Source organism: Epinephelus lanceolatus, chromosome 1, assembly GCF_041903045.1.
Source record: "Epinephelus lanceolatus isolate andai-2023 chromosome 1, ASM4190304v1, whole genome shotgun sequence".
NCBI classification, from domain to species: domain Eukaryota; kingdom Metazoa; phylum Chordata; class Actinopteri; order Perciformes; family Serranidae; genus Epinephelus; species Epinephelus lanceolatus.
The window spans coordinates 25557120-25575287 of NC_135734.1; the positions used below are offsets into that span (position 1 = coordinate 25557120).

General features: G+C 41.1%; 1 protein-coding gene across 1 annotated transcript in view; it reads left to right on the forward strand.

Moving 5' to 3' along the window:
- Positions 1 to 1991: 1991 nt before the first annotated feature.
- The window catches only part of tex264a (testis expressed 264, ER-phagy receptor a), a 90733-nt gene continuing 74556 nt past the window's right edge, over positions 1992 to 18168 (forward strand). The window contains exons 1-2 of the mRNA XM_033627844.2: positions 1992 to 2509; positions 17712 to 17933. Coding sequence (XP_033483735.1) covers positions 2252 to 2509; positions 17712 to 17933 — 480 coding nt within the window. The 5' untranslated portion in view covers positions 1992 to 2251. The remainder of the gene's footprint in view (positions 2510 to 17711; positions 17934 to 18168) is intronic.

Genomic DNA, 18168 nt, shown 5'->3' on the forward strand with positions numbered 1-18168 from the left:
CACTAATGTCAATATTTTTAAACCATTGTATCCCTGAACTGGAACCCTGCTGGGTCACATGGCCCAGTAAAGTCAGCTCTTTTTCCATTATTCATTTTGAGGATGTGTCTCTAGATGACTTCATCACTTAAACCCGTGTCTTTGCCGTACGTCTTTAAAACAGACTTGTTAAAATTCACAAATTAAAATTAGCATTACTAGCCTGTTTTGGATCATTTAACGTATGGTTAGGCCTGAGCCGCTAGGAGTTGGAGGAGAACAAAACAAAGCTAAAAGGATCGAGAATCAAAATTTTGGACCTGATCCTGAACAGATTTGTGGAAACCTTAGCTGGATGCCCCCACCCTCCAAAACGAGAAACAAGAAAAGAAAAAAGACACTCTGAAAGGGACCTGAGGATAGTCAGACATAATAGTGTGCTCAAGGGATGACGTTTTTCTGTAGGCCGACGCAGAAGTTAGCTTCGCCTTGGTTACCTCATAAACAAGCCAGTAGGATATTTCCACTGGATTTTGGATTATTACAGAAAATAAGCTCTATAGTAAGTAAATTAACACAACCTTCATGATTTTTAAGCCTAAATGAACTGCCAGAAGTGAAAAGCTAACATTAGGCTATTAAGGGACTGCACCACAGTCACATTACTTAACGTCACCACCCCAATAAGGCTGTAAAGCCATGTTCAGTGTGATGACATTTTGTAGTGTCATTTAGCCACTTGTTAGCAAACGCCTTTTTTAAGACACATAAAAGCTTCAAAACACATATTCACAAGTGGGGCATTTACTGACATATTCTATGTCATCTCTTAAATTTGTCTTAACCACAGACCTTATTTTAGGTGTCTAACCAAAAACCCATTCAAAAAACTTTAGGCTGAGGGAGCCGGAAAGTACAAAAATGCTCACTAATTTCCACCTAATTTGACCTTTTCCAAAATGCAGTGATCCAAACAGGCTTATTGTGGTTGAAAATGGTTACAATACATGTATTGCATGTAATGTAGTACACTTTTTTCCTCACCCGATAATTATGATGCATATTAATATTAGATCAGAGTTAGGGTGAGTTGGGAGTTGGGTCAGAGCTAACAGCAGAGCTCTATCCCAGTTACACAGAAAATAACTCGGACCCGGCCCAATTCAGATTGTAGGTCAGGTGCTGGATCCCAAGAACCAAGTGTACCTGTGAGGCCCTCAGTGATTAGCCTAGTGGCCAAAAACACAGTACTAATGCAGCTTTAAATTTTGTCAGGCATATAAACTGCCAATACAGACCACACATGGCTTTGAACATGCTGCAGCGAGCCATGAAATTTGTATTTTTTTCACTTAAATTTTTATTTTTCATCTTAAAGTCTTTTGACTTGGGAAAAAAATCTTTAAAATAGCAGCTGTTTTAACTGAGTGCAATATTCTAGTACTCTTTCCACCTCTACTTCCGGGCCAACAAATCTTGCCATACTCAAATTCACTGGATTCTGTGCCTCATATTTTTGTCCTTAATGAATTTCCATAGTTTGGAGAACTTGACGTCAGCACGACTTTAGAATGCTGGTTGAACAAAACCGCTAATGTTTGAGTCCACAGTCCCTAAAAGCAGCACTAAAACTGTCAGATAGCATCGACATCTCTTAGATAAGCCCTTTACATCATTTATACAGCACATGAATCAGTGAAACAACAAAGTATTTGAATTAAAAAACAGAAAATCACCGCTTTGTTACAGCGCTCAATCATCTCTCTGCACTGCTCTTGGGTTGAACCATGTTAATGAAAAGAGGGGTATTTTTTGCCATAACTGTGCATGCTATGGTCACTAACTAAGGTTTACATACATCAAGATCAGCAGTGTTCGTTGATTATTGTATAAATTATATATATTCAATGCTTTAGTGGTTTGATTAATTTATTTAAATAAGTCATTTAAAAATATATATAGTTAGTCACCCCCCGCTGTAGACGAGAATGGTCTAACCGGGAAGCATGTTCAGTGTTTGGGGAAATACCATAAACAAACTGTCTTTCCTGTCAACTTGAACGAGTGTTTCCTCTTTCGTTTCAGGTTATTACGACCGTGAAACACAAATTCATCACCGTCTCTTGAGTAGCCACGTTTTTTTGTCGTTTGAAGCTGCTGGACCTCAGTCACGGTGTGTGTAACCCGAAGGGGGACGTCTTTTTTCAAGGCTTGACAGATATATTTTTTGCTAATTGCATTGACAGCAGCTGTACCGCTTTGAGAAGACATCATGTCTGATTTAATTCTGGTGCTCCTGTTGGTCGTGCTCCTGGTGTGTTTGGTTGTGACAGTGGGTGGCTTCCTGCTGTACTCGGGACTACTGTGTGACGTGGTTATCAAGACTGGGCCACCTCCTGTGAGGAACATTACCATTGCTTATAAGTTCAAAGAGGGATCATACAAGGACTGCGGTGCAGCCTACACAGAGAGCTGCAGCATTGGGCCAAAGCTGAGCACCGTCGGGGTCTTTTACGATGACCCCAAGCAGGTGAGACCCCCCCCCCCCGCTAGTCTAACCACACAGCACTGTATCTGTATTTACACTTGACCTCGTGACATAACCACAAAAACCCATGTACTTTGTTTCCTGATAAGATGTAACAGGTGGTGAGATATGCTTTGTTTGACCTGACTAGAGTTTTAAAGGTCGCAGACAGGGATTGATATTACATATTTAAAACTCATTTCAGTGAGTATTTAATGAGTTATGATTGTTTATGTAGTGTACCCAGCAACAATCCTGTATTAAGGTCTTGGAGTTATGAGAGCAGGGCTATAAACCCTCAACAAATCACATTACAATTTCCCAGAGGCCAAGTTGGCATCTTTAAATTGTTTCTTTTGTCCCGCCAATAGACCAAAACTACAATGCATGTTACATACTGTCATATATGACAAAGAAAAGCAGTTAATTGTCACATTTGAGAGGCTGAGAGCAGCTCTAAATTGACTAAAATGACTAAACACCCATTGAAATTTGAGTCCATTGGCTGATTGATTATTCAACTTATCCTTTAGCTTTTAAAAGTTGTATAAGAGTTTACAATTTCACTGACTCCCTAATGGGATTTTCTATTCAGCAATGGTCCTGTCATGGAAGTGTGATGTGCAGTATAACTAGATGATTCGCTGCAATCCAGCATGCATGGCTCAAGGGGTTAAATGCACAAGCAGCCTTTTGAAGGGACTGAGCCTGGATGATGAAACCAGTCAGCTGTTCATTGCCACGTTGCACTGTTGATACTTTTTCCCCTCTCATCTGTGGCTCCAGGGTGCCTCAGCATCTGGCTGCGTCTGACTCAAACTAACCACAGTACCAAACTAGAAGGGCAAACACAGCCTCTTCACATGTGTCTGAAGAGAGCTGATACATGTCTGTGTGTGTGTATGTGTGTGTGTACACTGTCTCAAGTCTAAGTAGTGATATAGTTACAGTGACAACTCAGACACAACAAGCAATAAATCTCTCTCAGTCCTAATTCAAAACCAAAACCAAATTTAGCATAAATGGATCATTTCTCGGCTGAGATCTGCAGATGTCTTCTGTTTCACATTCCACCGTCTGTCACGAGTTGTGTTTTTAGTAAACAAGAAATGTCTGCACAACAGCTGCTTGTTAGGCGGGAATGTTTATTGAGTTCCCAGCTGATGTGGAAAGAGTACACACACACACACACACACACACACACACACACACACAATAAAATTTCACAAAGGCAGAATATAGCCTTTTTATATCTTAACCCTTGACTCAGCAACAAAATTAACCATACCATGTGATTAGCTCTTTCACTAGCTCTTAGCTTATCTTACATTGTGTCTGTTCTGCTGACATTTGAGTGCTGAGTGTGTTATGGTCCGGTGAGTTAAGCCAGCTGACAAACAGTGTGGCAAAATAGAGGCAGCTGCATCTGCTGTGTAGTATAATAGAGCCAAATGTGTACAGTAACTCAGCTGAGTTGAGAAGGTGTTGAATGCCTTGTTAGTGTCATTTAATCATTTGTATTTTAAAGTTTCTGGTTTCTTTTTATCCTCTGTGGAATAAAGAATGTGGCACACTGGCAGCACTTTATGATCGTCTGTCTGCTTACTCCTGCCAGTTTCCCTGTAACGTGCTGTCTTTTTTTATTTTTTTTTAAAGTAAAGGCTTTTAGTGGAAACCATGACTGTGAGTCACACCAGTGGAAAGTTGTGGCAGGAGGCTCATCGGGGAGCTTTTAAACTTTTCTGCTGGTGTCAGAGTTTGTGGAGAGTCTGGATCATCAGGGTCCATTACAGGATGTTCAGAAGTCTCTGCAGGGCAGAGAGATTTCTATACAGATCTCCTGAAACTGTCTTGGGCTCTGTGTCTATTTTGACACAATCTAAAAATGTATTGACCTCTGACTTCCTTGTGGAGATAGATTAGACATCACAGAAATAAATTAAGTATGAAAATATTCCCATCAACCTAGCTGATTCAAAGTTTTGGATCCTAAACTGCAAATGTTCAATCAGCCTTTATTCTTCAGTGAATAAGACCCCAGCCAGTCTCATAGTCAAACATTTTAACATGTAATAATAAATGAAAGTAAAGGGCAAGATGACGAGGGCTGTAATCTTAACTGTTGGCTGTTTTCAGTGTTGACAAGAGACAAGAGAATTTGTTGACCTGCTTTGTTTACAAAGGCCAAGAGTCTGATTACTCACCACCAGCCACATGAGTAAACTCAAAATGTGAGAGATGCCACATGGCTAAACTTTGGCTGGGATGGAATTTCTCGTAAATGTTATTACTTGTTTTTATTTGAGTCAGTCCCAGAAGTTTCAAAGGGTCAAGGAGGTCAGTTCTCTTTTTGCATGATTTACAGTGGACTTTGCAACTTGCTGTGTTTAGACTTGTCCTCAATACTTAAAGTGGCCTCTGCATCCGGTGGAAACAGCAGCTAACTCTCTCACTATGCTACTGTGCCCTTAAGTCTTCAGAAGTGTTTAGTAATGCCTGTAATAATGGTACAAACCAGTCAAATCACCAGCTCAGTTGTTCTTGTTGGGATTTCTTTAAGGAAAAGTGAACACTTGAAATTCCCTGTGTAGATGTGCAATAAGTGTGTGTGTGTATCCACAGTTGCTCCAGCAGAGCTGAATTTTAAAGTAAATGACTGTGTAATGAATGCCATCTCACATGCCTGATAGAGACCACAGGCTGATTTAAATTCTGTGTGTAGGAGTGGAATAAGTATCTCTGTATTGTCTGGATCAGTGGTTCTCAACCTTTTTCATGTCAAGGACCCCTAAATTGACACACATTTAACTTTAGGGACCTCCATCTGAAAAGATTTTGGTTGTTAGATATTAAGAGTGTCATGATATACCAGTATTGATGGCAACCGTGATGTTTAAAAAATAAAATATTGAGGTCATGTTATTAATACACATAAGATAATATCCCGTAAATACTCCAGCGCCTCTTATATCATTTCTGTTTCTTTTGGTTCTCACTTTGTCTCTCTCCACCAATGCCAGTATGCCATCTGCCATACTTTTCACTTTCCATTAAATGTAATTGCTTTTTTTAAAATACAATTTTTTACAATTGTGGTGACAGACTGTCTCTACTCCTGTCTACATTTGTATTTTGCAAATTTACTTGCCAAAAAAAGAGACAAAGCTCAATAATTTGACTGATAGAATTATTATTTGTTTTATTTTTCCAAATATATCACAATAATACCATTATTGTGAACTCTTTTAGCCATAATAGTCCTGCAGTGAAAATCTCATACAGTGCCAGCCCTGTTAGACATAATTGAGACTAGAATTCTATAGTTGTCAACTGAATTTGAGGAGATAATTAGGATGAACATGTGAAACCTATGATCAGAACAGTCTCTTGTATAACTCTAATTCAAACTGGTCTCACTTCCACAGTGACTTAAATAGTAAAAATAAACTAGACCTCATTTTCTAGGGGACCCTTCAAGGACCCCTGGGGGTCCCCGGACCTCTGGTTGAGAACCACTGTTCTGGAGCACACCAGGTCTCAGACATGCAGTCATAGCCAGAATAACCATCTGTGAGAGGTTACCATGCAGATCGTTGTTTATTAAATTCATTGGCTTCAGGGAAGTATTCATAAACCTCTGAAACTAACTTCATTCCTCCATCTGGTCAATGAGCAGAGTTATTGAGCTGTGTCTAAACTTGTTACATATTTATTTATTCTGAAAATATTATTTACTATGGCTACAGCCTCCCCCCTCTGTACTGAACATTATAAGCCTTTTTGTCTACTACATCCTACAGCCACTAGATGGCGGTGTTGGCATTAAAATTGAGTCGTATGGGGCTGTGGGTGCTTCCTCAAAACCACATTGATCTTTATACTTAATTTATTACCATGGCATAAGCAGTGGGACTCAGCCTCTTATAATTCATTCAGTCAAAAATGGATTTTATCATATTAGAATAGGATAAGCCTTCAAACCTACGCAAGTGGCTGTGTCTTAATTGGTCACAGCGACGCTACTCTAGTGGATCTCAGAGTATTTCTGGTTTCCACCAAATTGCAGTCATTTGCATTCACCTTGCATTCAAGATGTAATATAATCCCTGTTTAATGACTACAGTGAAAACCAGCAGGACTCATCATCCCGGGGACCAGCGATCAGAACTAACTACAGCAAAGGATCTAATTAATCTCTGGGTGTGGAAAGAGCAGCGGCTGAATCTACTGTATGTTTGGGAAGTCAGCTCTCTGCTCACTGGTCAGCGCTGGTGGTTACATCCTCACCTCACTCAGATGAGGTGTTTGAGGCATCACAATTAGCACTAAATCTAGCTGTCCATTCATGCATGCATGTGTTTGCATGCATGCTTATAATTGCCACAACTTCTCATCACAAAGGCCTGTGGGATTGAACAGTTTAGCAGTTTGGCACACAGGTGTCAGTCAAGCGGACAGTGACCTGCAACACACGGGGGTTACATTTTAAACTTACCTAACCATTCAAGGCAAGAGCTGCCTCAGGCTTTGCTGTAATGGGGCTTTGAGACACGTATTGAACAATCCCAGTCTGGATAAAAGACAAACTAAATCATTGAATTCCTGGGTTGTCGCCCTTTGTTTTGTTGTACAATTGCTAGAAGTAAGAAAATCCTCAGGCAGGCTGCCTCTGCAGGGAATCTCTTGAGCAAAATTTATTAATAAGAGCGGACAGCAATGAATGCTCAGAGGCCAGTTTGTGAACAATAAACTACTAGAGAGTAAGTTACTCCAAGATAAGGGTAGTTTCATTGTCTCGAGAGAATAAGGAGGTAGTACAGATATATGGATGGGCCATTTATTAAAGCATTACGCTGTCTGTAGTGGGGATGATCAACGCCTGTCCACACTTGGTAGACACAGCAGATGCAGCTGCCTCTGCTCTGACACTGATAACATGTTGTGTTTGCATGGAGGCTAAACTAGAGCTGCTGTTTGGTTCATCCTCTGATCCACTGAATTTCCACTTTGTTTTAGCTTCTGAAGCAAACCCACTCGTGGCTCCCCATGACAAGCAGGAGAAAATGAAATGTCATGTGTAGACTTATATGGGAGTGGCAGTGAGAAATGAGGCGAGGTGTGGAACTGCCTTGGAAGAAGGGTATAAATTGGTAGGAGTCTGACTCACCTTGAGAGCCTCGCAGTGCTCCAATTCATCAATCGGAATTTCAGATCAGAGTGCCGAGCATTGCAGCACTCCCAGTCAAATTTATTAGCATTTTACTGCCGCTTGTCTGTCTGTCGACAGCAACAACATGAAAGGGGGGCTTCTGGTGAGGAGTTGCCGCTTTTAAAGGTGGATATAAAATGAGAAATAAATACGCTGATACTCTGAAGTCTGGTCCCACAGGTCTTCAAGTCAATATTATGCAAGATTGTGGACATGCCGGCTCTCCCCATAGTAAAGCTCCCCATTAATGTTTATGGACATCTCTACAGTGAGTGAGATACTGCAAAACGAGAAGGCAGAAATCCAGAGAGAATCTGTTAAATGGGAAGCTGCTTTTTATCCGGGAACACAACTGTTGAGTGTATTTTTAGGATGCCATTTTGATCTGCTTTCACAAACTGTGTAGAAAGGAAGACATTACTCTACAAGCTGACATCTTACGATTAGTCAGTGAAACAAGATGGTGAAGAACGTCTTAAAATCCTCTGCGCCATCAATCCTGTGACATGTATTGGCTTTTCACTGTGTGTTATGATGCGCAAGTATTGGATTACACAGGCGAATATTTATCAGAGCTGTTTAGGAGGTGGAGAAAGAGAGTTTAACATTTGTAGAGAAGGAAGTAAGCGTATGCCGAGGAGGGAGGAATTCATTCATATCACCTATTAGAGAAGATTATCTCCCTGCTCTGTGACATCTGGCTGGAGGAGTGCCACACTGTGTCCAGCTGGCCAAGGAGTGGTGAACCAACTCAACGACGGTGGCAATGGAAAACGGAGTCCTGCCTCCAGCAGGCTGCTTATCCACGCCAGTAATTATACATGCCAGAACTCCCAGGATGCCATGTGTAATTACCAGCTAAGTCTGAGCACAGCCTAAAGGCACAGAGCTGCACTTGGTGCAAGAGAGAGAGGCCGAAAAAAAGATTTCCATTGGCTTCTAACTCAAGGGGCTATTGGGGCCCACGCCCCATCACTGCAGTGGATGTATAATCTGATTTGGGTGCTTGAGCCCCCCCCCCCCTTCCAAAGGAGGACACATTGATGTTTAGTAAGGCTTCGTTTTTGGAATCATAACAAACAGTGACATATTCACGTGGCTTAAAGGGACAGTTCACCCCAAAATCAAAAATACATATTTTTTCTCTCACCTGTAGTGTTATTCATCAGTCTAAGTTGTTTTGGTGTGAGTTGCTGTGTGTTAGTGATATTTACTGTAGAGATGTCTGCCTTCTCTCAAATATAATGGAACTAGATGGCACTCAGCTTGAGGTGTTCAAAGTGCCAAAAAAATATACTTTGAATAACTCAACAGCAATGTCTCTTTCCAGGATTCATGACCTCAAGATAATCCACAGACCTTGTTGTGAACAGTTTCATATAGAAACTTTTCTTTCTACCAAACTACATCTGCCAGCTGTATCATCGCACAGAAGAAAGTGAACATCTAGTCATGGACAAGAGGGTCATGCTCCTGACAGCATGGGATGTAAACATGTACGATGTCCTACCCGGCTGAGTTGTTACGTTAGTTATTTCCTTCCTTCTGTGCAGTGATACGGTTGGCAGTTGTAGTTTGGTAGAAAGAAAGTAGTTCCCTACATGAAACTGCTCACAACAAGGACCGTGGATTATCTTGAGCAACTGGGGCATGATTTCTGGAGACATTGCGGTTGAGTATCATCGGCAGACACTTTCACGGCCGATAACTCCAACACTCACACCAAAACAATCTAGACTGATAAATAGCTCTGCGGGTGACAGGAAAAATATGTATGTTTGATTTGGGGGTGAACTTTCCCTTTAATATTATATCAGTCCGTGTGATGGTTGTGTGTTTCCTTGTCCACAAATTGTAAAATGACCCCCGCTGTTCCCTTGCTAAATCAGTCCGCTTTAACTGCATTTGTTTGGGTAAGCATACTTGCTTCCCTGCAATTGCTGCTCCATTAATTCAGCTTCAAATAGCCCATCACAGCATACCTGTGGTCCCAGCGCTGTGCAGCGCTATTAGTTTCAATTTCCCTCCTGGTGATTTTGTCTCTGCTGCCTAGCCTGCCTGTAGGAGGGCGAACGGCTTCCAATCAGCTGAGACAAGTTATCGCTCTGACACACCGAGGTGAAAGACAGCTTCTCGTTGAGGGATTGCTTATCCCGTAGTCTTCTGTTCTTCTCGCTCCACGTGTGTCAGGTTCTTTGCTCGTTCACAGAAGTGCCCTAAACGCCATCTGTCTCGGTGCTCCAGATATAGAAAGAAAAATTATACTGTGAACTGCTGAAGAGATGGAAACAGCTCTTCAGCAGAGGCAGTGATGTGTATTGTCTGTGTGATACATTTATCTGATGCATTTGGACCGTGGATGAAATTTTTGGGGTCATTATGTGCTCTTCACAAACTTGATGTGTTCTTTATGAATGCTGCATTTGGTGCTTGTCATGCTTCAGTGCAGACATTGACGAGGTGGAAGTCCGGAGAGGCTTCAAATTTGCAGATTTATTGACTGCGGTGCAGTGAAGGACCCTCGTACAATCAAAGCCTCTTAGCTCTATTTTTGCATAATGGTAAACCCAGTTTGCCAACAAGAGCATGAAGAGAAAATGTGACGTTTTGCTTACATTTTTTACTTTCAATGACATTCTTTAGTTGCTGAATTGCAGAAATTCAAATACCATTTTTGATAAATAGGCTACTCATCAGTAATGTGGATGTAATGATGTAGCGGGTAAAGGCAAGTAATAGAACAACTAGAACAGCCTGTTTAGTTCAGAAAAGTACAGTAAAATCACTTTACTGTTATGCAGCGTTTAAACCATTAATAGACAACACTTACTATATTATGATATCCAAAATCTAAGACAATATTAAGTCTCAAATCATGGTATCAATATGATATGTTGCCCAGCCCTAACCACAAGGCAGCCTGTAAAAAATAAAGTGAGAGAAATGTGTTAAAACATTTAAAGTTCTTCTTTCCTGCCTCTCAGCAGTGTGGCTGTGTTGCCTTCGCCTCAGTTTATGTTACATTTAAAGAGGGAGCTGATGTTATGCTCTTTCAATGTTAATCGCTCCCAGTCTGCTAATTTAGCTCCGCATTTTGTTGATCAGTCGCTTGGCAGTTGTGTTTTAATGAGTGCAGTGATGGTCCTCGGTCAGGCGGAGTATGGTACGCTCATTATGATCCTGTCTTTAAGCTACAGTAAGTGCCGAGTGTTGGCTGCTTGCCTTGTTTTGTCCCCACGTCCTCCCAAGCCCGCTAACACTTCAGAAATTATCATTTGCAAACGGGACCAGCACTCAAACCAATGCTTCCCATGTGGTGATAGCCAGGAGGGAAGACATGCAGGGCCATGAGGAGGAAAGATGAAGAGTGTAAATCCTCATTACGTGTCTGCTAATAAAGAATTACCTCTGTCAGCCATACCTTTTTATTGTTGGAGTGCCCTCATCCATCAAAAAAGGCCCTTGTAGCCTCAAGCAAAGAATTGCTTTTGAAATTACTTTCTTTCCCAACAGGTCCTTGGAGACCTGGCTTAGGGGAATCCGGTAGAGATGGGAATGGGACCGTTTGTGAGGGAAAGCCATCTCAGAGTCTCGTGGGCCAAAAGCTCTGTAAAAGTTGGCTGTATATGTCTTCTCTGTACCGATTTTAACGAGCTCGCTTAGCATAGGGAAATATATGAAATGGATGTTGGCTGTACATGAAATCACCAGAGACATATTCAGCTGAAATTAAACATTTGTTTAAATCTTGCAGATAGCTTCAGTGTACATTCAGCTGCGTTTCCAAGCCTCTGTTAACTGAATTGGTTTTCTGCAGCCTGGTCCAGAATAATATGTCAGTGTTGAGTTAAAGTGGTAAAACCTCCACAGTCCTCCCATTATCCGACTCTCTGCTTCTCCCCCAGGTCAATCAAAAGCCACAGTCGGCTTTCCTCAGCTACCTGTGAGAAATGGAATCCCATGCTGTCTTCCAAAATGCAGCTTTGGCAGCAGCTGACTTTTAGAGCGCTGCTGCCCAGCATGGACATCGTCTGAGAATTTCTACCTTTAGTGGTATTAGAATTTCAGACACAAACAAAACAACTTTGGTGGGGAAGACAAGACAAGTCAAGTACATGGAGTGGTGTTCCTCTCTTTCCTAATTGCCTGTAGTCTCTGGGGTGTGTTATCTGGAGGGAAGCGGAGATGAGATGCAGTCAGGGCTGCTGTTTGTTCTTGCCACTGTGTGGGATGTGCATGATAGCTAGAGCCCTGAATGATATCATTAGTGAACTACTGGTTTGGCTAACACACTCCAGTCCATCAGTGCGGAGAGCATGAGAGATAGCGAGACGGTGAGATACCGAAGCAAGACCGTGGGAGGACAGTTGTTATCCCTCCTGTGTTTGAATGGTTATTGTTGCATCTTATCATAGACCACCAGTGTTGACAAGGAGTAGCTCTGGTTGGCAGCCCATACATTTTATGTGTTCATGTAGGAAAGATGGCAATGCAGACAAACTCCTGCACATAAATCCAGGGAGAGGAAAATATTCAGTTGTTTAAGAAAAGGAAACAAATGTCTTAGACAGTTATATTAATATGGAATACAGAGCTGAGTGATAATTCAGTAATAATGTAATGGAGATATGATCAAATTGCTTTATTGTTTAACAAAATTGTGTATTAATTATGCCAAGCTAAATGTGATGAAACCATTTTTCAGTTTATTCAAGTTTATGTTTAACTGTATGAATAATTTTGTTTAGGGATGGGTACCTTTCACATTTGAACCAATACGGTACCGATACCCGGTACCTGGGAATCGGTACCGGTAAGCAACGGTACCTGTTTTCGGTACTTTTTTGCATGTATGTGTGGTAACAAAGGATATTTCATTTAGAATTTTTTTTTTGTCAAAACTAACATTTATATCTCAATATCAAACAGGATAAAACAACATCTAACACTGTTTGTAACATAATATCAAAAGATAGCCTATATAATTGACTATGCAGCAGTTCTTTTTATTGCACAAAATGAACCCACTCCTACTACCTCCTATTCCCCCTCTTTCCCCTCTGGGAAAAATGTGTGTGGGGGTGTGTAACGTTAAAGTTACAGAATACGAGGAACCGAGCTGATAATGATAACTAAGGCAAGTTAAAATGTGAAGCTAACATTAGAATGACCAGAACAAAGCCCAATCATCTTAAACACTAAGCTTATTAATTACCTGGAACCGATGTAGCTGATGCCCCGCTTAATCACCGTCGTCATCATCGAACGTTAATCCCACTTCTTCTGCCCCGATGCTGGCTGCAGATGACAACGAGCCGCTAGCTGCAGGTGTGCTCACGCCGGGAGAAGTAGCTTTAACTTTCAGGCTATCAAATACTGTGCAGTCGTCAGCCTTTAAAAACACGTTGTGCTTTACCAGGTGCTTCCTCAGGTTTAAGGTATTTCCGTAGCTGGCCTTGCATTTTGCATCGCAAATATTGCAGCGAGCGTAGTCTGCATCAAACTTTGAGATATGGAGCCACACCTTCGACCTCTTTCTCTCAGCCATGCTGCTTTGTTGATAGTTGCTACTGACGTGATCACGATCTCGTGCGTACAATGCTGCGTTCACGATAGGCAGCGAAAAAGTCACTCCTCCACTCTCGAAGTCCCGAGGGATGCGTTCAGGTACCGAAATGTGGTACCATTTGATTTTACGTGAATCGATACTCGGGATTACCGGCCGAATTCGGTCGGTACCAATAAAAGTACCGAACTCGGTACCCATCCCTAATTCTGTTACATATATTTGTATCTATATGGTTCTGAATACATTTGACATATCATGCTGAACATACATGTGTCAGAACAAGAATCAGATGGATTTGTGGGGCTGCACTTTAAGGAGCAGTGTGTAGGATTAAGTGGCATGTGAGGCGGTGAGGACTGCAGATTACAATCAGCTCAAGTTGAACCTTCTCCCATGTGCCAAACGTGAACTCCTGGTTAGGATTTCGTAAGTGTTCGTTGTTCCGGAATCTTTAACAGGGAGCTAAATTATCATCAAAGATCTCTTTCTCTCCAGGCAAACCAATCAGGTGATTTAAACCGGTGAAGGCACTGAATAAAGCAGTTTCACGTCGCAAATCAGTGTTTATCTGACGCTGTTCTAGCCTAGCACCAACCATCGTGTGCTCACCTTTTCTCTCTGATAACTTAAGATCCAGATGTTCAGGAGGTTTTTACCAGAAGCTGAATTATCCACAGAGGTCTCTTCCTCTTTCAAAACAAATGGACCCAATTATTAAAACTAGTAAAAACACAGAGTAAAGCAGTTTCATGTTAAAAATAAATGTTTTTTTCTGATGTTGGTTTTTGCAGAGGGGCTGCTAACTTGAGCTATGGCTAACTAGAGCCAGTGTTTGGTTTGTCCATTCTGTGCTACGATAGAAACATGGTTGGCTCATTCTAATGTCACGAAAACACAATTCTTATTTTCAGGTAATTAGACACTTACGAATATAAAGATGCACTGATCCAGCTTTTTCACTTTCGATCCTGATCCCGATGCTGTGGCTTTGAGTATTAGCCAATACCCGATACCGATCCAATACCATGGTTGACCTAAAAAGCTATATACCTTTACAAGTAGAACAGAAGACTAGAGGCATCAGGCATTGATGACTACACAGTTTTTTCCTAAGATAAAGTGAAACAAGATGAAACAGATTAATGCAATGATGAACTATTTATTTTTAACAAAAATGAACAATTGTGCAACAGCAGTTGAAATAGTGTGAAATACCTTCACACAGCAGATTCTCTCCTTCGCTCCATGACGTGTGACGTAACTCGTGTTGCAATAGATTTAAAGGGAAAGGATCGCCTCAGGTATAGGTTGCATTTTCCGATACCTGATCCATTTATTTTGATGATATCGGGGTTGATATTCGATCCAGATATTGGATCAGTGCATCCCTAAAAGAATACATGCTTAATTTTATTATATTCCATCCCTGACAAAATATCCCCCCAAATCTTACACCCTGGATCTTTAAAGCACTGCAGTACTTTGAGCTAAATGCTAATGCATGCATGATAACGTGCTTACAATAACAATGCAATGTAATGATATTTAGCAGGTGTTATTTTGACAATGTACAGCATCTTAGTTTGGTGTGTTGGCATGTTAACATTTGCTAATTAGCAGCGGATGATGACTGTCTTTAGTTTGCAGGATTTTAGTCAAAATCATAAACTACTGGACAAGTTAAAATTATGACTAGATCATGGTGCTAGATTAAAGTTTAAAGGACTATCAGAGAGTTTACAATTCATCCTGATGTCTATACCAAATTTAAATCCATCTAATGGTTACAATAGCTAGAGGAAAGGTCGGGTTATTACAGTTATTATACTATCACCAACACCAACATGTTTTCTGAAATGTAATTTATATTTTACTAGGCCTTAAATCAGATCTGTCTTCATTGTGACTGCCTGTGTTTGCAATGACTCACTGTTTCATTGTAAATAGATCAATTGTATCTCCTGCTGCCGTGAATGAATAAGCAGGTGATCTGTGCTCTCTGACTCACTGTTGAGCACGGTGGCGAGGGCCTCTGTCAGGTGACAGTGAAGATTATCCGCTCATGCTCAACAGGCACTGTCAGTCATTATTATTACCCACATGATGCAGACATTAAGAGGCACTGAGAGTTATGGGTGGGGTGATCAAATAGATTTATCTCAGCCAGGGAGTCTCACCGGCAGCCAACAACACTGAATCACAGCATAAAAGCCGCTGTATGAACAAAGTAGGACAGTGGGAAGAGTGCAGTGTAGTAGCGGCACAATGCAGTCAAAAATAACCCCGAATGTGAGAAGTGAGATGGAAAAGAAGAGAAGGTTGTGGCGTTTAGATGTGATAATTTCGTGCGAGGACGCCAGGGACATGAAGATGAGTGTTGCTGACTCCCATCTGTGCCCCCTCAGTGCCAACCCTTCACAGACGGACACTCTCACAGAGCAGAAACCAGCAGCAAGTCTTAAAGGACCATACCAGAGACTTTGTATGTTTTATCCCATTTAGCACAGATCGCATCTACTGTATTTACTTTACTTTACTTACTTTAAAAGTTGTTAATTCTGCCTTCCAGGCTGCCACTGGTTCCCAATTCTCAGAGCAATATAAAAATCAACTTGCTGAGACGAAATTCGCTTGAATTGGGCAATCTGTCAGAGTGAAAATAATGTTTGCTTTAGGTTTTGCCAACATAACATTACTCATATGTGTCTCTCAAAGCTGATTTGCATACCGTACAGCAATTAATAGAAACCAGTCGAGCTTTCTGTGGACTATTATTATGTTATTGTTCTGCATTTAATCTGTCTAAATGAATGAATACAATTTATGTTTGCCTTCTGGACAAAAAAATATCCTTAGATGTTTAAAATACTGTGGCATGATCTAGAAAATAAAGTGTACCTATGAGACTTTTAGTAAATTGACAAAAACATGCATAAAAAAGCTGGTATGGTCCTTTAACAACAGCTCCAACTGTCTTGCAAACATATGTGAGTGGGAGAATGTCTGTCAGATCCTCGTCTGACTGACAGTTTGCTCTGTGACTGTGATTCTGTCTCTCTCACATCTGCATGCAGACATGTGGGCACATTAAGAGACACTATGGTGGCAGAGACACTTTGTAGTGAAGGAGGCCAAACTTCCGTGTCAGCTTGTATCTGCTCAATTCAAGTATCAAAAGGCAAAACAAGCAATCCCTGCTCCCAGGGGTGCCGCACTAAAGCTAAACCTACAAAAGTTGGAATTTTTTGGAGCCAAAATCTGCAATTTGTCTATATTTCCTCATTTTCAGAATATTAGCATGCAATGGAACAATTGCAAGGGGTAGGAATTAGTGACCATTTCCGGAACACTCCACTGACATGCTTTGCAGCACAGATGCAATTTGAACTGCCACATACAATATGTGACCTGACTGTTGGATATCTGCAGTGGGATGTTCACCAGAGCTGGCAGCATTCTGTCCAGTGACAACTATGTGAAGGTGCAACGTCCCCACAAGTTTAAATCAAACAACTTCTATTTTTACTTTCACACATGTGCAGTTTTGTGCTGATACAGCATTAACCTAACCAGTGACATTCATCCTCCCAAGCACTCCCTCTCTCTGGGCCTAACTGTGTACTTTAAAGACCTTTGTTTATTAATAATTAGGGATGTCCCGATCCAGCTTTTTCACTTCCGATCCGATACCGATATCACAGCCTTGAGTTTTGGCCGATACCGATCTGATCCAAGCGCGTATTATACATATTCACTTATTTTGTTGTCAGTCATTTTAGAAAAGGTTTGATCAAACAATATTACTCTAACAAGAACAACTACTTAATCGGGTTAGTTAGAATGATCCACAACAGTTGGTATGAGAAACTGACCCGTTTATTATTAACAGGGTTAAATAAAAAAACTTTAAACTTGAACACACACAAGGTTGAGAACCTCAGATCTTTGTCACAATTATACAATAAAAAAATCTCTGACGATATCTAGCCACATGTCACAATGTCAGTATTATATTGATATTCCCTATATTTCACCAGTGTTATGTTAATCAGCTCACCTCAGTTTTGTTTTTATACACTTAGCTTCATAACAGCAGTATCTTCTGTGATGTTGCTGCACTTTTCCTACGCAAATCAAAGAGCTCACTGTATTTTTACCCCACTATCCACTAATGGAAAGTTAGTTGTATGTTAGTATGTTATAAATCAATATATACCCCTCTGGAATCCAACAGCAATGTGCTACAGTGCTATAATAGAACTACATTTAAAAATGCCACATTGTTCCTCCAACAGAGGGCGTCACCCTGCTGTGTGTTCAGTGGTCGTATAAATAAGTAACAGTTTCTACTGGTGTGAGGTGACTCACTGAAGGGTTTTAAGTGGATCTGCAGATGTTTAATATAAATCCTCTCTCTGTCCCCTCAGAGGCCTGCAGAGAAATGTCGCTACGTGGTGGGCAGTGTCCTGTGTGAGGGCGAAGAGAAGCCAGACCAAGAGCTACAGAAGATGTATGAGAAGTTTGGCTTCAAGGTGTTTTCTCTGCCCGAAGTGAGCCACGCTGTGACCACCACCTTCCCCTGCACCACGCCTCTGTCTCACGTGCTGGGACCATACAGGGTCTACCCCAAGCTCGCCTCCTACATCGAGGTACAGACAGTATGAGAATGTGTTTGCACAGTGTGGATATACCTGTAATCGCTGGAATGGCCCCGAGGCTCTTTTAGCTGCATGGTGTCTTAAGCTGCAGTTAGTGAATCAGGATTTATCCCCGCTCTATAAAAACCGTATCCCTGAGAAACACGTGTGTAAAGGTTTTGTCTCCAGTGTTTACAGTACGTGTGTATTTTTAGACTGTTACTTTCTATAATAATTACTTGTTTTT